This window comes from Zophobas morio, unplaced genomic scaffold, assembly GCF_036711695.1.
Source record: "Zophobas morio isolate AGI-343-1 ecotype UQ-CSIRO unplaced genomic scaffold, CSIRO_AGI_Zmor_V1 ptg000014l, whole genome shotgun sequence".
In the NCBI taxonomy this organism is placed as follows: Eukaryota; Metazoa; Arthropoda; class Insecta; order Coleoptera; family Tenebrionidae; genus Zophobas; species Zophobas morio.
Window position 1 is genome coordinate 26,365,497 of NW_026972119.1, and position 24,166 is coordinate 26,389,662.

Sequence of the window (24,166 nt, forward strand, 5' to 3'; positions counted from 1 at the left end):
GAAAATCCAAAGAATCCAGAGAATCCAAATAATCCAGAGAATTCAGGGAACCCAGAGAATCCAGGGAATCTAGAGGATCCAGAGAATCCAAACAATCCAGAAAATCAAAAGAAGACGGAAAAATGGAAAACATAAAAAAAACAAGAAACCCAAGAAACTCAAAAAGCTCAAGAAATTTAAAGAATCCAGAGAATCCAGGAAATCCACAGAATCCAAGGAATCTAGAACATCCAAGGAATCTAGATAATCCAGAAAGTCCAGAGAATCCAGAAAATCCAATGAGTCCAGAGAATCCAAAGATTCTGAAGAAGAGTCGGAAATATGGAAAAGATAAAAAAAAACAAGAGACCCAAGAAACTCAAAAAACCTCAAGAAAGTCAAAGAATCCAGAAAATCCAGAGAATCCAAAGATCTCAAAGAAACCAAAGATTTGAAAGAAAAGTCGGAAAAATGGAAAACAAAAAAAACAAGAAACCAAAGAAACTCAAAAATATCAAGAAATTCAAGGAATCCAAAAAATCCAAAGAATCCAGAGAGTCAAGAGAATCTAAGGAATCCAGAGGTTTCAGAGATTGCAGAGAATTCAGGAAATCCAGAGAATTCAGGAAATCCAGGCAATCGTTAGAATCCAGAGAATCCAGGAAATCCAGAAAATCCACAGAGTCGAGAGAATGTAGAGAATCCAAAGATTCCAAAGAATCCCGAGAATCCAGAAAGTCAAGAGAATCCAGGCAATACAGGGAATTTAGAAGATCCACAGAATTCAGAGAATCAAAGAAATTCAAAAAATCGAAAATTCCAAAATGAAAAAAACTAGAAATCAGAAAATCGAAAACTTGAAAATTCCAAAATTTGAAACCTCGAAAAAATCGATAAATTGAAAAATCGAAAATGCGATAATCGCATAATCGAGAAAACGGAAATTTGAAAAATCGTAAATTTGAAATATTAGAAAATCTAACAATCGAAAATCGAAAATTGAAAAATCGAGAAGTCAAAATTCAAAAATTTGAATCGAAAACTCGACGACTGAAAAATCGAGAATCGAAAAACCGGACATTCGAAAATTCGAGAATTGAAAAATCGAAGATTAGAAAAATCGAAAATCAAAAAAATGAAAATCGAAATTCAAGAAACTGGAAAATCGGAATTTGAAAAATCACTAAGTCGAATCATGAGATTGAAAAATCGATGAACCGAATATTTGAAAACTCGAAAAGACGAAAAACCCAAAGATTAAAAAATCGAGAATCGAAAACGAGGAATTTCAAAAAATCGAAAATTCGAACGATCGAAAAATGTTAAAATCGGAAATGTGAAAAGTCGAAACCTCGAAAAATTTAAATATCGAAAGACGGAATTCGAAAAATCGTAAAATTGAAAAATCAAAAATCGAAAGCACGGAAATTCTAAAATACGAAAAACGAAAAAGTAAAGATTCGAGAAAACGAGAAATTTTAAAAATGCAAAAAATCGAAAACCAAAATTCAAATAATCGAAAATTCGAACAATCGGAAAATCAAAAATTCGAAAAGTCGAATGACAGAAAAGTCGAAAACGAAAAAAAAAAGAATCGAAAAGATGAAAAATCATAAGATTAAAAATTCGAAAATACGAAAATTTGAGAAATTGAAAAATGTAGCAACCGACAAGGGAAAAATCGCAAAATCTAGAAACCGAAAAATCAAAAAAATTTTAGAATCAGACATTTGAATAAATGAAAGATCGAAAATCGAAAAAAAACGGAAATGCGAAAAGTCGAAACCTCAAATTGAAAAATCGAAAATCGAAAACGGAAATTATTTTAGCAAAATCGAAAAATTGTAAATTCAAAAAACGAAAAATTGAAAAATCAAGAATTCGAACAAGGGAAAACCAGAAAATCAAAAATTTGAACAATCGAAAATCGGAAAAACAAAGATTCCAAAAATCGAATAATAGACAAGTCGAAAATAGAGGAAACGGAAATTCGAAGATTCAAAAATTCGAAATATCGTAAAATTGAAAAATGGAAAAATCTAAAATATCGAAAACTCGGAAATTCGAAAGAACAAAATACCAAAACTCCAAAAAAATTCGAAATCGAAAATTAAAAAAACAAAAACATGGAATTTCCAAAAATTGAAAATTCGATAAATCTAAAATTCGAAAATTAATTGAGAAATGGAGTCATTATTGTAAATCGAAAATTCGAAAAATTGAAACATGTAGAAATCGAAAATTCGAAAGAAATCATTTGGAAATTTGAAGAAATGAAAAATCTAAGATTAGAGAAAACGAAAAATTGAAATGCTAAAAATCGAAAACCGAAATTCGTAAAATAAAAAATTGAGGAATCGACAATTCGAACAAAAAGTCGAAAATCGAGAAAACGGAAATTCCAAGATTAAAAAATTTGAAAAATCGTAAAGTTGAACAATGGAGAAATCGAAAACACGGAAATTCGAGGCAACGAAAAATCGGAAAATAGAAAACTCGAACAATCGAAAATCAGAAGATCAAAAATTCAAAAAACCTAAAAAACGAAGATTCGAAGATCGAGATTTCGAAAAAGTGAAAATCCAGTAATAGGAAACTCGATGAGTCAAATATTTAAAAAATCGAAAATCGCAAAACCAGAAATTTGAAAATTCAAAAATTCGGAAGATCGAAAATCGAAAACACGGAAATGCGAAAACTCGAAACCTCGAAAAATTGAAATTGGACAAATTGAAAAATCGAAAATCCAAAAATCGAGATTTCGATGAATCAAATACATATTCGAAAAATCGAAACAAGGAAATAGAAAAATATAACAATTGAAAATGGAAAAATCGTCAAGTGGATATTTCGAAAAATCTAGAAAACGGAAATTCGAAAAAATCAACTTTTAAAATGCGAGCGTAGCGAACATATTTGTGATCTCAAACATAGAAGTGGGCAAAATTTTTTTATATAAGTTGTATACAAAAATTAATGAATGAGTTAACTTTATTGGTCAAAATTATCAACAAGCAAGCATCAGATTGTCACTCAGAATGTGAGGGAAGTACTTTGGATTTCCACTATATTTGACAAGAGCTCCAGATGGCGCTGGAATTTTCTGGAAGTTTCTGTATCGGGTGGTCAATATTGATTGTAGTCGAGTCATCCTTGACTTTTAATCTGCATGTCTTTAATAGAGTGGTACTGACACGTAAAACAAGTTTCATTTATATTCCTCAAGATATTAGAGTAGTCATGTTTATGTTCCTGAATATTAAACAGACTAGTAAGTTAGTTAAATGTTGAGACATAATCTTGGTTTGATATGTTTTTACATTTTTACTTTCTGGAAGATGGAAACAAATGCCTTGGTGGCATTCGTTCGTAATTTCCTTTAGGAACGGTCAACAATGACACCACGGTTCCGTCATCGTACATACAATCCGTTGCGCTCGCATTCCTCGACCGCGTTTTCAGTTCTGCAGTGATTGCTATTCAATTTCGAGGAAAATTGCTATAACAATACGTTGTAAATCTGCTTGTCTCGGAAGTTGCATGCAACCGGCGTGTTAACAACAATAATTAATAAAGCAGCTGACTCGCAGACAAACCTTGTGTTTGCCGTCGTAGGTTGCACGGAGGCGTCGTCTAAAAAACCACCAGGAAACCGCTCGAATCCGAGCCATAAATCGAATTCATCGAAATTGCCAATAAACGACAACTAACAGTTATCCCTTATCTGATCGTAAAGGCCACTTTTAAACAAAATGCATAAATCCTACACACCTACCCATTGTTAATTTTGATTGAAAGTCAACGACGTTTAATGATCGCTTGCGTATGTTTATCAGCCGGAGCGCCCCACAGTCAAGTCGTTCCGACCACACAAGGAGAAGAACGATCGAAGGAACGATTTTATCGAGAGGCAAATCGAACCAATTGTATCCTAACTCATCGCGACTAGGAACGATCTATTACCGATAAAAGCGTGTCATTGCCAACATCCTCCCATAAATTACCACGAATCTGGGGACGGATGAAGCTCAACCTTTCACGCGTTGCCACTAACACTGTTAATGGTTAACTTAATTATCTCTAAAACAGGGGGACAATAACCCTTTGAAAAAAATTTGTCGAAGGTTATTGCGGCAGAACTTCCCGTAAATAACACTCCCGCAGCTTTTTGACCAGAATTTTTCAATTCTTCATTTTTTGTTTTTTCAGTTCTACGACATGCAACTCTTTGAGTTTCCATTTTTAAATTTTTCAGTTTTTCGATTTTCCAGATTTTGGATGTTTCGATTTTTAGATTTTGCAAGGTTTCGATTTACGAATTTACAAGTTTTCAGTTCATAGTTTCGCAATTTTTCGGTTTGGTTTTTATTTTCATAATATTTTTAATTATTACATTTTTCAATATTTTCGGTTTTGTAACTTTTTGTTTTTTCAATTTCAGTTTTTCGTTTCTTGAATTTTTCTCTTTTTTCTTCTTCAGTTCTACAATTTTTCAATTTGCAATTTCTCCAGTTATCAATTTTTAATTTTCCAATTTTTCAGTTGTTCAATTTTCCATTTCCTCAATTTTTTTCAGTTCGGTATTTTATTTTCTTTATTTTTTCAATTTTTCGGTTTTTTCAATGTTCTGATTTTTCAGTTTTTCGATGTACAATTTTTCGGTTTACAATTTTTCGATTTTTCTGTTTTTCGTTTCTTCAATTTTTGATTTGTAATTTTTCTTGAGTTTATTTTAAATATGTAATAATACTTAATAATCATCTTAAAAAGTTTTCACATCTAATTTTACGATTTAAAAATTCTTCCATTTTTCAGTCATGTATTGGATTTTAAATCGTTTTCAGTTATTTGATTTTTTGATTTTTTTATTCGATTTTCCGTGTTTTCTCGATTTTTCAATTTCTGATTGCCCGACTTTTCAGTTTTTCGATTTTAGATTATTCGAATTTCGATTTTTCCATTTTAATTAGATGTTTCAATTTTTCGAGATTTCGAAATTTCAAATTTCGGTTTTTTCCATTTTCGATTTTCTTTTGTTCGATTTCTTGATTTTCGAATTTCCGTGCTTTCAATTTTCCATTTTTCGAAATCTCCACCATCGAGTTTCCGATTTTTCTGTTTTCGATTATAAAATTTTTGTATTTTTCGATTATCGATTTTTCTAATTTCCGTGTTTTCTGATTTTCGATTTTTTTTAAATTTCAAATTTCGGTTTTTTCCATTTTCGATTTTTCTATTCTTCGATCTTTCGTTTTTCGAATTTCCGTGTCTTCAATTTTCAATTTTTCCATTTTTCAGTTTTACAATTTTTCGAATTTCTGAATCTTCGAATTTCCATTTTTCTCAATTTTTCCATTTTCAATTATTATATTTTTCGAATTTTCGATTTTTCGATTTTCAGTTTTTCAATTATTCGATTTTCCGAATATCGATTTTTTTGATCTTCAATTTTTCGAATTTTGATGTTTCCAAGTTACAAATTTTCAAATTTCCCTTTTTTGAATTTCGATTTTGCAGTTTTTAAATTCCAATTTTTCATTTTTCAAATTTCAATTTTTGATTTTCAATTTTTCGAATTTTTGAATTTCCAGTTTTTCTCTTTTCCGAATTTTTGATTTTCTGTTTCTCGAATTCCAATTTTCGATTGTCCAATTTGTCTATTTTTCATAATGGAAATTTTATAGTTTTCGGTTTTTCGATTTCCAGTTCTTCAATTATTCGATTTTTCCAATATCGATTTTTTGATCTTCAATTTTTCGATTTTTATTGTTTCGAAGTTACAAATTTTCAAATTTCCCTTTTTTGAATTTCAATTTTACAATTTCCGTTGTTCGATTTTAGATTTTTCAATTTTACGATTTTTCAGTTTTAAATTCCAATTTTCGATTTTTCAAATTTCAATTTTTCGATTGTCAATTTTTCGAATTTTTGAATTTCCAATTTTTCGATTTTTGATTTATCAATTTTTCGTTTTTTCGAATTTTTGATTTTCTGTTTCTCGACCAATTTTCGAATGTCCAATTTTTCTATTTTTCGATTTTCGTATGTTAAATTTCAATTTTTCAAATTTTTCATTTTTCTATTCGATATTTTGAATTTACATTTTTCGAAATCTCCATCTTCGAGTGTTCAATTTTTGAATTTTTGACAAAACCGATTCCATTTTCTATTTTTCTATTCTTTGGTTTTTCGAATTTTTGATTTTCTGTTCGTCGAATTTCAATTTTCGATTGTCCAATTTTTCAATTTTTCGATTTTCGAATGTAAAATTTTCAATTTTTCAAATTTTTGATTTTTCTATTCAATATTTCGATTTTTCCATTTTCGATTGTTAAATGTTCCTATTTTTCGTATTTTTGATTTTTCGAATTTCTGTTTTTTGGTTTTCGAATACTATATTTGATTATAGAATTTTCGTTTTTCTATTTTTCGAGGTTACGAATTTTTGAGTTTCCGTTTTTTCGATTTTCTGAGTTTTCGAATTTTCGAATTTCCAGGTTTTCAGTTGTAGATTTTTCAATTCTCAAATTTTAGAATTTCCTTGTTTTCGATTTTTCAAATTTCAATTTTTCGAACTTTTGAATTTCCAGTTTTCCGTTTTTTCGAATTTTTGATTTTCTGTTTCTCGAGTTTCAATTTTCGATTGTCCAATTTTTTAATTTTTCGATTTTCGAATGTAAAATTTTCAATTTTTCAAATTTTGGATTTTTCTATTAAATATTTCGACTTTTCCATTTTCGATTGTTAAATTTTCCTATTTTCTGAATTTCTGCTTTTTGGTTTTCGAATACTATATTTGATTATAGAATTTTCGTTTTTCTATTTTTCGAGGTTACGAATTTTTGAGTTTCCGTTTTTTCGATTTTCTGAGTTTTCGATTTTCGAATTTCCATGTTTTCAGTTTTAGATTTTTCAATTCTCAAATTTTAGAATTTCCTTGTTTTTGATTTTAGATTTTTCAATTTTTCGAAATTTTGAATTTCCAGTTTTTCGTTTTTTCGTATTTTTGATTTTCTGTTTCTCGAATTCCAATTTTCGATTGTCCAATTTGTCTAGTTTTCATAATGGAAATTTTATAGTTTTCGATTTCTCAATTTTTCCATTTTCAATTACTTATTCAACTTTTCAAATTTTCGATTTTTCGATTTCCAGTTTTTCAATTATTCGATTTTTCAAATATCGATTTTTTGATCTTCAATTTTTCGAATTTGGATGTTTCGAAGTTACGAATTTTCAAATTTCCCTTTTTTGAATTTCTATTTTTCAATTTCCGTGTTTTCGATTTTAGATTTTTCAATTTTACGATTTTTCAGTTTTTAAATTCTAATTTTCGATTTTTCAAATTTCAATTTTTCGTTTTTTCGAATTTTTGATTTTGTTACTCGACCAATTTTCGAATGTCCAATTTTTCTATTTTTCGATTTTCGTATGTTAAATTTTCAATTTTTCAAATTTTTCATTTTTCTATTCGATATTTTGAATTTACATTTTTCGAAATCTCCATCTTCGAGTTTTCAATTTTTGAATTTTTGACAAAACCGATTCCATTTTCTATTTTTCTATTCTTCGGTTTTTCTATTTTTCGTTTTTCGAAAAAATTAGATTTTTCAATTCTCAAATTTTAGAATTTCCTTGTTTTCGATTTTAGATTTTTCAATTTTACGATTTTTCAGTTTTTAAATTCCAATTTTCGATTTTTCAAACTTCCAGTTTTTCGATTTTCGTTTTTTCAAATACGTATTTGATTAATCGATTTTCAATTTACCAAAATATCGATCTTTGAATTTTCGTGTTTTCAAATGTTTGATTTTTCGATTTTCAAGTGTTACATACGATTTTCAATTTTTGTTAAATTATTTAAACTTTAAATTAGCGATTTTTGAATTTTGGTCTTTTCGATTTTTGGATTGTTCGATTTTTCGATGTTTGATTTCAGGTTTACAATTTTTCGAACTTTTGAATTTATGATTTTTCCAATTTTCAATTTTTCAAAATCCCTTTTTTCGACGTTTCAAATATTTGAATTTCATTTTGGTTTTTTCAAGGTTTTCATTTGATTTGATTTTCGATTTTTCAATTCATTAATTTCTGGAAGTTCGATTTTTGATGTTTCGAACTTTCAGATTTCCGTTTTTCGATTTTCAATTTTTCTATCCTTCAATTTTACGATTTTTCGACTTTTCGAATTCCGATTTTTCCATTTTTGGTTTCCCAATTTTTCGATTTTCAATTTTTAAGTTGCAATTTTACTGGTTTTCATTTTAAATATGTGACAATAATTATAAATTTAAAAACTTCACTTTTTCAACTCTACGATTTTAAAATAATCCTATTTTTCAATTATGTATTGGATGATTCTATAATTTTGGGTTTTCCAATTTTTCTTCTTTCCAGTTTCTGGATTAATTATTTTTTTCTCGATTTTTAGTTTTTCAATATTTCAATTTTTCGTTTCTTCAGTTCTTCGATTTGCAATTTTTCGATTTCTCAATTTTTCAACTTTTCAAATCAAAAAAATGGAGAAACCGCAGAATTGTAAAATTGAAAAATCAGAAATGAAAAAAGAAAAAAGTATAATATGAAAAGTTTCAAAAATCAAAAAATTGGAAATCAAAAACTTGAAAATTTTAAGAAACGAAAAATTGAAACATTGAAGGATTAAAAATTGAATTAAAAATCTAAGAAATCGGAAAATCGGAAAAATGAAAATGAAAAACGAAAAATTGTGATATAAAAAAATTAGTCGAAGACAAATAAATCCACAGTTTTCGAATAATTATAAGATTCGATTTTGCGAATTTAAGTTTTTGTAATGACCCTTATAAGTTAAAATTGTTTCAAGTGAGTTTTTCCATCAAAAATTTTGTGAAAACGTCATCAATTTTTTGGGAGGGGACAAACGAATCAATTTTAATTAACAGTTTACCATGATTACGATAACCTTAAAACGTTTAATGATGATTTTAACCTTTTTTCAAAAATCCGGATGTCCAGGGTGAAAACTCAATACTTATTCATACATCGCAAAATTTAAAAAAATATATATTGTAAATTTTGGAGTTCACGTCATCTCATGGTGTGGGGATGATTAGTCAAGTTTTTGAGATTACGTGTCTAAAAAAATCGTCAGAGACGCCAGACGGTCGACCGGAAACGGGAGATCACTTTTTTCGTACTCTATAGGTAATGAAACATCGAAAAAACCTGAAACTGCCAAGTCGCCCGATGCTCTCGATTACCACACTACCTTAGCTATAAGTAAAAATCTTCACTGACACATAACTAACCAATCTTCTTCTTTTCAGCTGAAAGCGACATTTGCACTTTCGCCGTCCTCAAACACCACTTCGCTGCCAAAAGTATCCCCCAGACCAACCTCTTCACTGCCGAAACGCGCCCGAGGGCTCTGCAGACGCTGTACGAGTCCGCCACCAAGACCCCGGTGCACCTCATGCGTCAGCTGGACCGGTGGCGTCGCGACGGTCACCGTTCGTCGCGCTTCTTCCTCTGCACGCCCGTGCTGGGGAACAAGAGACGCAAGATCAGGAGCAAGGTGGACATTGACATCGAGACTCGCATGGTGAGTGCACGTTTGTTGCGAGCGGTTTTATTGAAGAGCCCAGAGCTAACTACCTACCGTCTTTGGTTGTTTCTCCATGCGAGATGGTCTGCAATTAATCTGGCGGGCCGCGTAATACCTGCTAGTTATCGTGGCGATTTATATAGTAAAGCTGAGCGTAATCGTGAAAAATGAATGCGTAATGCTGGACAGATGGCAGGGGTGATGGCTTTTGATCTTGTTGCGTGATTCTGGGGTAATGTGAAATGTGGAATACAAGTTCTGATTCGTGTAGAGTCGTGTGTTGTTGTAATTTACTACCTGGGTTATTAGAAATTATAAAAAAACTAACTGAAACAGTTGAGCATGACTCCTACATTTGTGGTTTATGAATCCGTGTTGAGTTTTTACCTTAAACACCGGATTAAAAAAAAATCAAAATTTGTCCGTTCATACTTCCCTAAGAATTGATCTCATTTTAAAATGTTGTTAATAACTGTTATTTAAATGTTGAAAACTAAGACTCCTGAACTTGTGGTTTATGAATGTGTGTTGAATTTTTATCCTACCCATCGATATTTTTTGAGAAAAGAAATAAAAATTGTAAATATGACATTTTTTTCTATTATTCTTATTCTATTCTAAATGTTTCGATATTTCATTTTTGGGAATTTTCAATTTTTTTTTTTTCAATTTTTCGGTGTTTCACTATGAGATTTTTCAATTCTTCAATTTCTTCATTCTTCAAATCTTCGATATCTCGACTTCTTCATTTTTAGATTTCTCAGTTTTACCGATTTTTCAATTTTTTGATTTCTTAATTTATTTATTTATTTTTGATTTTCCCATTTTTCGATTTCTCGACTTTTTGATGTTTGAAATTTTCAGTTTTTCCATTCTTCGATTTTCAGGTTTTTGATTTTTCGATTTTCAACTTTGATTTTCGCTATTTCAATTCTTCAATTTTTCGATGTTTTAATTTCTCGATTTTTCAATTTTTCAATATTTTAATTTCTCAATTTTTTAAATTTTAGATCCAATTTGTCAATTTTCCGATATTCAAATCTTCGATTTCTCTCCTTATTCTTTCCTTATCAGTTCTAGATTTTTCGGTTTTTCAATTTTTCGATTAATTTTTTCTTATTTTTCGGTTTTTCACTTTTTCTGTTTCTAGATTTATCGAGATTGCGATGTTTCCACTTATTGATTTTTTTTTTAATTTCAAAATTTTCAGTTTGTAACTTCCATTTTTCGATTTTGGCGTATTTCGATTTCTCAATTGTCCGATTTTTCGATATTTCGATTTCTCGGGTTTTCGACTTTTCGATTTAAAAATTTATCGGTTTCCCAATTTTTCGTCATTTCAGTTTCGGAAGTTTTCAATCTCCCGATTTTTCAGTTTTTCGATTCTTCAACTTTTCGATTTTTCAATTTTTGCCATCGCCTAAATTTTGGCTTTTCAATTTATCAATTTGTCGATTTTACAATTTTTTAATTCCTCGATAAATTTCGATGTTTCGCTTTTTTGATTTTTCACTTTTTCGGTTTTTCGTTTTCTTTTAATCGTAAATTTTTCAATGTTTCAGTCTTTGCTATTTTAGGTATTTCGTTTTCTCAGGTTTCGACTATTCGGCTTTTCAATTTTTTACCTTTCGATTTCTCAATTTTTCCATTTTTCAGATATTAAATTTTTCAGTCATTTTATTCTTAAATTTTTCAATTTATAACTTCCGTTTTTCGATTTTGTACTATTTTGATTTCTCAGTTGTTCGATTTTTCAATTTCTCGATCTTTTTATGTTTCGATTTCTCAATGTTTCACTTTTTTAATTTTTCGATATTTTGATTTCTATATTTCTCGACTTTTCGACTTTTAAATTTTTCGGTTTCCCAATTTTGTGTCATTTTAGTTTTGGAATTGTTCAGTCTCTCGATTTTTGAGTTTTTGAATTCTCGGATTTTTCAATTTTTGGGATTGTTTTAATTTTAGCTTTTCAATTTATCGATTTCTGGAATTTTTCATTTTTTCAGTTCTTTCATATTCCTATTTTTCAATTATTCAAATTTTATGATTTTTTGATGTTTTAATTTCCTGACATCTCGGTTATTCGATTTTTAAAATATTTTTACTTTCCAATTTTTAGATTTGTCGATTTTGCATTTTGTTTTATTTTTCAATTTTTTAATTTTTTTTTTTTTTTTAATTTTTCAATATAACTTCCGTTTTTCGATTTTGTACCATTTTGATTTCTCAGTTGTTCGATTTTTGAATTTCTCGATCTTTTGATGTTTCGACTTCTCAATGTTTCAGTTTTTTAATTTTTTGGTTTCCCAATTTTGCGTCATTTTAGTTTTGGAATTTTTCATTCTCTAGATTTTTGAGTTTTTCAATTCTCCTATTTTTCAGTTTTTGCGATTGTTTACATTTTGGCTTTTCAATTATCGATTTCTGGAATTTTTGAATTTTTCAGTTCTTTGATATTCCTATTTTTCAAATTTTTAAATTTTTTCATTTCTGAATTTTTTGATTTATAAATTTTTCGTATTTCGATGTTATGATAGTTTGATGTTTGAATTTCTTGACATCTCGGTTATTCGATTTTTAAAATTTTTCCACTTTTCAATTTTTTGATTTGTCGATTTTAGAATTTTTTGATTTTTTTTTTTTTAATTTAAAATTTTTCGATTTATAACTTCGATATTGACAAACTTCAATTTTTCGATTTTTCGTCTATTCAATTTCGCGATCTTTTTTGATTTTCGCTTTTTCGATGTTTCAGTATTTATGTTCTTAAATTTTTTCGATTCTTCACATTTTCGTTTTCTCGATTTCTTCATTTTTCAATTTTCTGTTTCAATTTTTGACGTTTCTCAATTTTCAATTTTTTTTCTCAATTTTTCTTCCATTTTTCAATTTTTCGATATTTAGGTTTAGGAATTTTTCAATATTTCGTTCTTCAGTGTTTCGATTTTTTAATTTTAGAATTTTCAGTATCTTGGTTTTTCTCTTTTTGGACATTTTAAGTTTTCAATTTATCGAATTTTTAAATTTTGGGTTTGCAGTTTATTGAAGGTTCGATTTTTTGACTTCTTGGTTTTAGATATTTCGGTTTTTCAATTTTTTTTTTAATGTTTCGAATTTTCAATTATTCTACTTCTCTATTTATCGAAATCTTGAGGTTTCGTTTGATTGTTGAATTTTTTTTTTCAACTTCTCGACTTCCGATTTCCACATTTTTTGATGATTTGATTTCTGGATATTTCAATTTTTGGAACTTTTCGAAATTTTAATTTTTCAATTTCTCGGTTTTTCGTTTCCATTTTTCGTAATTTCGGTTCTGAAATTTTTCATTCCTTCGATTTTTCAATTTTCAGATTTAACAATTTTTCGATTTTTCGATTTTGATTAATTTTGATTTCTCAATTTTTTGACTTTTCAATTTCTCGATCTTTTGAATTTCGATATTTCAGTGTTTGGATTTTTCGGTAGTTCGATTGCTCAATTTTTCGATTTTCCGCATTTTTCAGTCTCTTTAATCTTAAATTTTTCGATTTCCCGATTTTCAGTTTTTCGATTTCTCAATTGTCTGCTGTTTCTAGATTTTCAATTTTATTTCTCAACGTTTCTCGATTTATCGATTTCACGATTTACTTTTTCAATTTTCAAATTATAGAGTTTTCAATTTCTCGGTTGTTCTATTTTTCGATATTTTAATTTTTCAATTTATTGAATTTTTACATTTTGGGTTTTGCAGTTTATTGAAGGTTCAATTTTTCAATTTTTTGACTTTTTGGTTTTAGATATTTCGGTTTTTCATGTTGAATTTTTTTATTTTTTTTTTCAACTTCTCGACTTTCGATTTCCACATTTTTTGATGATTTGATTTCTCGATGTTTCACTTTTTGAACTTTTTGAAATTTTGATTTTTCGATTTCTCGGTTTTTCGTTTCCATTTTTCGTAAATTCGGTTCTGAAATTTTTCATTCCTTCGATTTTTCAATTTTTGCGGTTGTTTAAATTTTGGATTGTTGATTTCCCGATTTTTCAATTTTCAGACTTAACAATTTTTTGATTTTTCGATTTTGATTAATTTTGACTTTTCAATTTCTCGATCTTCTGATTTTCGATATTTGGATTTTTCGGTATTTCGATTGCTCAATTTTTAGATTTTTCGCATTTTTCAGTCTCTTTATTCTTAAATTTTTCGATTTCCCGATTTTCAGTTTTTCGATTTCTCAATGTTCTGCTGTTTCTAGATTTTCAATTTTATTTCTCAACGTTTCTCGATTTATCTAATTCACGATTTACTTTTTCAATTTTCTAATTATAGAGTTTTCAATTTCTCGATTGTTCTATTTTTCGATATTTTAATTTTTCAATTTGTAAAATTTTATATTTTTCAATTCCCCGATTCTTTAATTTTTCAGTTCTTTGACTTTACAATTTATCCAATTTTTAAATTTTGGGTTTTGCAGCCTTTTGATGTTTCGATTTTTCGATCTTTGAATTTTTTGACTTCTCACTTTTTGGATACATATTTCCATATTTTGATTTTTTTCAGTTTTGAAACTTTTCAATTTCTGAATTTTTCAATTTTTCAGTTTCAATAACTCAAATTTTTGTTTTCTCTATTTTTTCCTTTTTCGATTTCTCAATTTTCTGCTGTTTCAATTTAAGTTTTGCGTTTCTAACTTTTCAATTTTTAAATTTCTCATTTTTCGATTTTTCAATTTTTTTATTTCTCAGTATTTCGATGTTTCAGTTTTGGGATTGTTCAGTTCTTCGATTGTTCAATTTTTCTTCCATTTTTCAATTTTTCGATATTTAGGTTTTGGGATTTTTCAATATTTCGATCACTGCTTTAGCTTTTGGATTTTTCGATTTCACGATTTTTTACTTTTTGATTTTTAAATTTTTTGATATTTTAATTTTTCAATTTTTAAAACTTTTGATTTTTCGATTTCTCCATCAATTCCAATTTTTCAGTTCTTCGATTTTTCAATTTATCGAATTTTTAAATGTTGGTTTTTTCAGTTTTTTAATATTTCGATTCCTGGATCTTTCGATTTGACACTCGGTTTTAGATTTCTCGATTTTTCATTTTTCGATTTATCGATTTTTTCGAATTTTTAATTTTTCAGTTTTTAACCTTTCGATTTTCACCAATTTCAATTTCTTAATATTTGATTTTTAAACTTCGCGACTTTTCGATTTCCCAATTTTTTGGTGTTTCGATTTCTCGGTTTTTCGATTATTCGCAATTTTCCGATTTTTTAAATTTCCCATTTTTCGATTTTTCAATTTTTAATTTTTAGATTTTTTACTATTCATATTTTTTGAGTTAATAATAATAATAATAATAATAATAATAATAATAATAATAAGTAAATTTATTTCCAGCAGACAATTATGTCTCTAGTGGATACAACAACATTACAACACAGCAACTACAATTTTCAGTATCTTATTCCTAATCCCAACGTTACAAAAATTATTAAAGAAAATGTCAATATTTTGATCTCTGCTAATAATATAATTATACAAACGAATACAAGCTATTAGAGGACTATTGAAGTGGTGAAGTGTGTTTGGAATGTTATATGAAAAACTTATCTGGATGCGGTTGCCTAATCTGGGTACATTAAATTTAATTTCATTGAGAAGAGTTTGACTATAAATTTGTCCCGTTACAATTTTTTGTAAAAATATCAAACATGACATATTCCTCCTACTAAGTAGAGAATTTTCACTAACAATGTCAAGTAAACTACTTTGATCACAGTGTCTGACAGGATATCTACCAAACATCTTAAAATATACATACTTCGCAAACTTTCTCAGTACATTCTCTAATAGATCTATATATGTTACATGGTAAGGTTTCCATACTGTACAGCAATATTCTAATTTTGCTCTAACCAATGTATAAAATAATAATTTAATGCATCGAGTATTAGAGAAGTCTTTCGTATTTCTATAAATAAAACCTAATAGTTTCATAGCATGTTTTGCGATATGTATAACATGTGAATGAAAAGAGAGCGTACTATCTATAATGACACCTAAGTCTAATACTTCTTTACAGTTTTCTAGAACGTATCCTCTAATGTTATAATAAAAATTAACTGGATTATGTATTCTGGCAAACGTTATTTTTTTGCACTTAGTTTTATTAACAGTTAGCAAGTTATCATCACACCAGTTAAGTAAACGATCTAAACTATTTTGTAATTCAATGCAATCTTCAAAATTCGTTATAACCTTTGCCATTTTTAAATCATCTGCATAAATAAGTGTCTTACAGTTTAAATATTTCACAACATCATTATAAAATATATTAAACAAGAGTGGTCCTAGGTTTGACCCTTGTCCCACACCACTGTTAACACAATACCTATTCGATTTAAATCCACCATAACTCACAAATTGATGTCTGCCTGTTAACAAAGATCTAAAAACAAATATTAAACTATCACATAAACCAAAACTTTTCAGTTTTTTTAATAAAATACAATGATGCACCTTGTCAAATGCCGCACTCAAGTCAGTGTATATGGCATCCACTTGCAAACGATTGTCTAACGCTTCTGATACAAATTGAGTATATTCAAACAAATTAGTCACTGTTGATCGCCCCTTGACGAAGCCATGCTGTTCAGGCGCAATGTTAGGTGCAACATGTGAATAAAGAATATCAGACAGTATACATTCAAATAATTTTGCGATATTTGAAATAAGAACAATAGGTCTGTAATTTTTTACATTTTCTTTATCACCTGACTTGAATATGGGAACTACACGAGAGATTTTCCATGCACTCGGACATGCACATGATTGTAGAATTAAATTAAATATGTGACATAATGGCGGCAACAGGTAATTTATGCAGTCGACAATTAGAAAGGCGGGAAGATTATCCGCTCCAGATACGTTGTTCGGTTTCATTCTTTTGGCCGCTTTTAAAATCTCTTCATGACTAATGTAGAACATGTTCAAAACTGTTGCACCATTACAGGGTGTATCAATTTTCAAGGAAGGACAACAATACTTGCCACAGTGTTCACAGAAATTTACAAGATTATTGCTACACTGGTTATCACAGACATGATTGGATTTATCACCGACGAACGTGGTTGAAAAATGACTAGCTAGGGCATCAACAATTTCTTGTTGTCTTGTTAAAACATTGTCATTGTAAACCATACGGCCCGAAATACTCGTCATTCTTCTCTTCTGATTTACGAACATCCAAAACTTTGTAGGATCATGTTGTAGCGAATCTTCTGATATTCTAATAAAATTACTATATTCCGTACGAATTTCCCGCCTAATTTCGCATCTTAGTTTCTTTACCATGTCCAAATGATACGATGATTTAGTTTTTCTGTAGGTGTTCCAGTGTTTGTTTTTTAATTTAATTTTTTTAATTATAGAACCCGTGAACCATATTGGATAATTTGAGCTTTGCATCTTGTGTGTGCATCTTGGTACATACTTTCCAATAGTGTCAAATAATTTTTTGTAAAAATTTTCACAGGCCGATTCAAGGTCATGTTCGTTCGTAATTAATGACCAGTCTATTTCCATGACGGATAAGTACAATTCCTCTAAGTTGCCTTTTCGGAAATTAAATGTTGAGAAGTCACCAGTATTTATAAACGGAATGTTTGATGAATTGTCACCATGAATGATAATGTTTAGAGAAGGATGGTGTTTATCCTCGCTTACCAGGGGATATTCAAATCTACTCACGTCAATTTTCATAGATTCGCTTCCAAGAATTAGGTCCAGAATTCTTTCGTTGCAATTCACTACTTTGTTGTGTTGATTTAAATTATTTAATGCTACGAAGTGCGTATAGATGTTAAACCGATTCGATATTTCTGTACCAATGAGACATTCATTTAACTCTGGTATATTAAAATCTCCACACAACATCACAGGAGAAGAGAAATCAATGACGTTTTCAATATACTCAAAAATTAAATTATATTCAACAATACTAGAAGAGGGTGGAATGTAAATAGCTACTATAGTAAGGTTATTGTTATTTCCAGAAATTTTAACGGCCAGAAGTTCAACAGATGGGACGGGGGAATCAATATGAAGTTCTTTTGCAGAGAAATGATTTTTTATAGCAATTAATACTCCTCCACCCCGACCCGTATTTCTATCAGTGCGAAAAATATTAAAATATCCAGGAAACAACTCACTTGACAGTACATTCGATGTTAACCAAGTTTCACTTAAAACAACAATGTCCATGTCCAAACTACAACAATTTTTATAAAATTCATTAATTTTTGTGTTTAAACCCCGCACGTTTTGGTACACAATATTACAATTTACAGATGACATTATTGGCTGCTGAAAATTTACTCGTTTTTTTCCTCTACAATTCTTGGCAGTCCGTTGTTATATTTTAGACGAATACCTTTTTCTCCATTGTCACAACGTCGTTTAAATTCTTTACGAATTGTGTAAGCTTTTTCTTGTTGAATTCGAGTCAGGTCCAAATTAAAGAAAACATTATTGTTAAATCGGTGACGTACTAATTTTTGAACCGTATTAGAATTGTTAAACATAACCTTAATCATTCGAGAGCGAGTAGAGTTAGCTTTACCTAGGCGGACAATGTTGAGTATGTTGTATTCACTATCATCAGGAATTACTAATTTTATTAGGTTTTTAACCGTTAGTCCGTCTGTTTCTTTCTGTTGGGCAATGGTACCTTGACATTCTGGAATTCCTCGAATAACGACATTGGTGGATCGTTTCATGCGCTCCACGGCTTCTTCCACCACAGAATCCTCAACAACTGGATCCCTATGGTTTGTTTGTTGTTTTTCGGCCTTCATGACCTCTATTTCTTGCCTTAACTTTTTATTTTCATTCACCAACTCCTCTATAACGTTTTTCATGTCTTTAACTGCCATTGATAGCGAATTGATGGTGTCAACCAAATTTCCCTCACCATCCGAATTTGGGATGTTAACACTTTCATCACAGCACTTTTTCTTGTTTCCGCAACTTACATGTGACCATTTGCCACAGTCACCACAAAAAATTCGTTTTTTTACAGCCGGATTGTTACAAACAAAGCAGAACACTTTATCACCGTGTTGCTGGTTAAGCGACATCTTGAATCATCTTGAGTTCTCGGTTTTAGATTTTTTGGGTTTTTCAATTTTTAGATTTTTCAATTGTTCTATTTCCCGATTTATGGATTTTTTGTAATTTTAAAATTTTCAGTTTTTAACCTTTCGATTTTTCGATTTTGACGTATTTCAATTTCTCAATATTTAATTTTTCAACTTCTTGACTTTTCGATTTCCCTATTTTTTTACTTTCTGAATTTTTCCTTATTTTGATTTTTCGATTTTTCAATTTCCCAATTTTTCGTAATTTCAATTTTGAAATTTTTCCATTTTTTTATTTCGCAATTTTTCGATTTTCGACATTTCGATTTTTCAATTTTTCAGTTTTTTAAATTTTTGGGTTTCTCAATTTCTCGAGTTAGCGATATACTATACATGTAATTTTAATATTATATTTCCTGTATTTGGACTTTTCCCGTTGGAAATATATAAAGAAGTGTATTATTATTATTGTAAAAAAAAACTTCAATCGGCTTGACTGGAATTACGCAAAATAACAGCTCGTGATGAAAGCTCCACAGCGCAATATTTCTTTTTCTTACATAAGGTGTCAAAATACAATCATAAATTACACAATGGTCTTTACTGCCGTCGAACCTACACGTATTGAACGAAGGCTGATGGAACTTTTAAAATGAGAAATGATGGCAGCGTCGAAGCCATGAAAATGTTCTTCGCTTTCCTTTGTAAACAACCAAAGAAATCTGCATAATAGCTACGATTCCCTATTTTGCTTCAGCTGCCCAAGCCAGCCCATTCGAACTTTTATTGAACTCGCTCAGCCGCCTCCCAAAATGATTTCTTTTTTATTAAAACAAGCCCGTAATTGATTTGTTTGTGAGTCTACAAAGCGACAACAAATCTAAATCTAATCTAGACAGACTTGAAACTCAGACAGCGTAGGAACCACCTAGGTATAAGGTGTGATCAAATTCCTCGCCGAACACCTCTTCAACTTTGAACTCTACTCTAAAACTCAAAAATAAAAAATCTGCGTTGTTGCAGCCCGACGCCGTCAAGGAGCTGCGCCGATGGACGTCCAGCGAGGCCCTGGGCGACATAACCGTCACCCCCGACTGCCCCAACCGAATCGCCCCCAACTTCACCCTCACGGACGGAGAGGCCACCGACGGGACGGCGGTGTCCGACGACGAAGGCATTGACCATAAGCTGCCGTCGCCCGAGGAGCAGCTTCAAGTGGTCGCGCTCAAGTACGTTCGGAATTCTTTGTTCTTGACCCATTTCCAGCGAGCGCCACCGCACAACCACTAACTCAACCTCGGTTTCAGGTTTCCTGCTGAAATCGTGGCGGTGGACGTTTCAGGGCGGAGCTTCGATCGGATGTCGGTACAGAGAAGGTCCCTGCTGCAGACCGAAGTCAGCACGAAGTTGGAGGACCCGAATCTGAAGAGGAGGACGCGGGCGCGCAGGCCGAGGAGCCGGAGAAGGAACACGCTGGCGGGGACCGACCAGAAGGAGATCCGGGACGCCTTGATCGCCGGGTAAATAGTTTGTGGGTTGTTGCGGGGTGCGGCAGCTTGGCGACAAGTTAATGAATTTTGCTCAAAGGGTAGCACCTTGTTGTTTTAACCCAACACTAGGTAGCGCCATTAATCAAGAAGGTAGACGACTAGATTTTTGAAAAAAAATTCATTTATCCCCTTTCAAAAAATTGATAATGTCATCGTAAAATTTTGCCTCTCTGAAATATGCAAAGTATCATGACTCATACTTATACAGAGTGGCTCAAAAAAATTAATAAATTTCAATTTTTCGTTTCTGCAATTTTTCAGGTTCTTGGTTTTTATTTTTCATTTTCCCGATATTTTAATTTTCATTATCTTGATTTTATATCACGATTTTTCGTTATTTCATTCGAATTTCTTGTTTTCCAAATTTTTAAATTTTTCGCATATTCGATTTTTAAGTTCCTCAATTTTTTATTTATTGTTTTTTCATTTCCTTTATTTTTCCAATGTTTTTTTTTCGATTTTATAATTTTTTTTTTATTCAATTTTTCAAATATTCAATCTTAGATTTTTCAGTTCCTCAATTTTTCAACTTTTCAATTTTTGGATTTTTCAATTATCCGATTTTCCTTTGTCTTTAATTTTCAATATTTCGATTTTACAATTTTTCGTATTCAATTTTTCAACTTCTTGACTTCCAATTTTTGGATTCTTCAAAGTTTTCATTTAATACTTTTTTGTTTTTCATTTTTGATTTTTAGTTTTTCAATTCTCCGATTTTTCAATTTTTGCGATTGTTTTAATTTTAGCTTTTCAATTTATCGATTTCTGGAATTTTCCATTTTTTCAGTTCTTTGATATTCCTATTTATCAATTAAATATTCAAATTTTATATTTTTTTCATTTCTGAATTTTTCGATTTATGTATTGAATTTTTCATATTTCGATTTTATGATTTTTTGATGTTTTAATTTCCTGACATCTCGGTTATCCGATTTTTAAAATTTTTCCACTTTCCAATTTTTAGATTTGTCGATTTCGCAATTTTTTGATTTTTCAATTTTTTTATTTTTTTTTTAATTTAAAATTTTTCAATTTGTAACTTCGTTTTTGATGAATTTCAAATTTTCAATTTATCGATTTTTCAATTTTTCGATGCTTCAAATTTTCCTTTTCTCGATTTCTTCACTTTTCGATTTCTCAAATTTCTGCTGTTTTAATTTTTCGATTTCTCAATTTGTCAATATGTTTCCATTTTTTAGTTTTTCAGTTCAATTTTTCAATTTTTTTATTTCTCGATTTATCGAGATTTCGACGTTTCTATTTTTTGATTGTTCAAATTCTCGGTTTTTTGATGTATCGATATTTTTTTATTTCAAATTTTTCAATTTATAACTTCCGTTTTTCGGTTTTGTACGATTTTGATTTTTCAGTTGTTCGATTTTTTAATTTCTCGATCTTTTGATGTTTCGACTTCTCAATCTTTCAGTTTTTTAATTTTTCGGTTTCCCAATTTTGCGTCATTTTAGTTTTGGAATTTTTCATTCTCTCGATTTTTGAGTTTTTCAATTCTCCGATTTTTCAGTTTTTGCGATTGTTTACATTTTGGCTTTTCAATTATCGATTTCTGGAAATTTTGAATTTTTCAGTTTTTTGATATTCCTATTTTTCAAATTTTTAAATTTTTTCATTTCTGAATTTTTTGATTTATAAATTTTTCGTATTTCGATGTTATCATAGTTTGATGTTTTAATTTCTTGAAATCCCGGTTATCGATTTTTAAAATTTTTCCATTTTTCAATTTTTCGTCTATTCAATTTCGCGATCTTTTTTGATTTTCGTTTTTTCGATGTTTCAGTGTTTGATTTTTCGTTATTTCTCGGTTTTTTGACTTTTGGAATTTTTCAGTCTTTATATTCTTAAATTTTTTCGATTCTTCACATTTTCGTTTTCTCGATTTCTTCATTTTTCAATTTTCTGTTTCAATTTTTGACGTTTCTCAATTTTCAATTTTTTTTCTCAATTTTTCTTCCATTTTTCAATTTTTCGATATTTAGGTTTTGGAATTTTTCAATATTTCGTTCTTCAGCGTTTCGATTTTTAGATTTCACGATTTTTTACTCTTTCGATTTTTAAATTTTAGAATTTTCAGCATCTTGGTTTTTCTATTTTTCGACATTTTAATTTTTCAATTTATCGAATTTTTAAATTTTGGGTTTTGCAGTTTACTGAAGGTTTGATTTTTCGATTTTTTGACTTTTTGATTTTAGATTTTTCGGTTTTTCAATTTTTCTTTTTTTTTAATATTTCGATTTTTCGATTGTTCCACTTGTCGATTTATCGAGATTTTGAGGTTACGTTTGATTGTTGAATTTCTTGATTTTTTTTCAACTTCTCGACTCTCGATTTCGACATTTTTTGATGTTTTGATTTCTCGATGTTACACTTTTTGAATTTTTCGATTTCTCGGTTTTTCGTTTCCAGTTTTTCGCAATTTCAGTTTTGAAATTTTTCCATCCTTCGATTTTTTAATTGTTGCGGTTGTTTAAATTTTGGATTATTTCCCGATTTTTTCAATTTTTTGATTTAACAATTTTTCGATTTTTCAATTTCTCGATCTTTTGATTTTCGATATTTCAGTGTTTGGATTTTTCGGTATTTCGATTTCTCAGTTTTTCGACTTTCCAAGTTTTTCGGTCTCTATTCTTAAATTTTTCGATTTATCAATTTTCGATTTTTAGATTTCTCAATTTTTCTTCCATTTTTCAGTTTTTCGATTTCACGATTTACTTTTTCAATTTTTCGATATTTTAATTTTTCAATTTGTAAAATTTTATATTTTTCACTTCCTCGATTTTTGAATTTTTCGGTATTCTAATTTTTCAATTTGTAAAATTTTATATTTTTCGATTTGTCGATTCTTTAATTTTTCAGTTCTTTGATTTTTCAATTTATCCAATTTTTAAATTTTTTGATGTTTCGATTTTTCGATCTTTGGATTTTTTGACTTCTCACTTTTTGGATATTTCGATATTTTGATTTTTTTCAGTTTTGAAACTTTTCAATTTCTGAATTTTTCAATTTTCAGTTTCGACTACTCAAATTTTCGTTTTCTCGATTTTTTCATTTTTCGATTTCTCAATTTTCTGCCGTTTCAGTTTTACAAGTTATGATGTTTCTAACTTTTCAATTTTTAAGTTTCTCAATTTTTTTATTTGTCAATATTTCGATGTTTCAGTTTTTCAATTGTTCAATTTTTCTTCCATTTTTCAATTTTTCGATATTTAGGTTTTGGGATTTTTCCATATTTCGATATTCGATATTCGATTCTTCAAATTTTCGATTTCTCGATTTCTCCATTTTTTGATTTTCCCTTTTTTCTCAAATTTTCAATATTTCGATTGAGTTTTTCATTTCTTTCGTTTTTCGATTTTGAGGTTTTTGATTTTTCAGTTCGATATTCCGATTTTACGATTTCTCGATTTTTCAATTTTTCGATTTCGCGATTTTTTATTTTTTCAGTTTTTAAATTATCTATATACTTCTCAATTTTTTCTTAGTTGTGACTTCTCGATGTTTCAATTTTTGAATTTTTCGACATTTCGATTTCTCGGTTTTTCGAATTTTCAGTTTTAAAATTTTTCAATCTCTCGATTTTTCAGTTTTTGGATTCTCTGAATTTCCGATATTTCAATTTCTGCGATTGTTTAAATTTTGGATTTTCGATTTCTTGGTTTTTCAGTTTTTCAGTTTCTCGACTTTCACTTTTTCGATATTCCAGTGTTGGGATTTTTCAATTCTTCAATTTCTCGATTCTTCAAATTTTCGATTTCTCGATTTCTCCATTTTTTGATTTTCCCTTTTTTCTCGAATTTTCAATATTTCGATTGAGTTTTTCATTTCTTTCGTTTTTCGATTTTGAGGTTTTTGATTTTTCAGTTTGTCGATATTCCGATTTTACGATTTCTCGATTTTTCAATTTTTCGATTTCGCATTTTTTT

General features: G+C 29.3%; 1 protein-coding gene across 1 annotated transcript in view; it reads left to right on the plus strand.

Moving 5' to 3' along the window:
* The window catches only part of LOC135128711 (uncharacterized), a 184,816-nt gene that overhangs the window by 140,962 nt on the left and 19,688 nt on the right, over positions 1–24,166 (plus strand). The window contains exons 2-4 of the mRNA XM_064055743.1: positions 9,285–9,559; positions 19,702–19,907; positions 19,986–20,198. Of these exons, the coding sequence (XP_063911813.1) occupies positions 9,285–9,559; positions 19,702–19,907; positions 19,986–20,198 (694 nt within the window). The remainder of the gene's footprint in view (positions 1–9,284; positions 9,560–19,701; positions 19,908–19,985; positions 20,199–24,166) is intronic.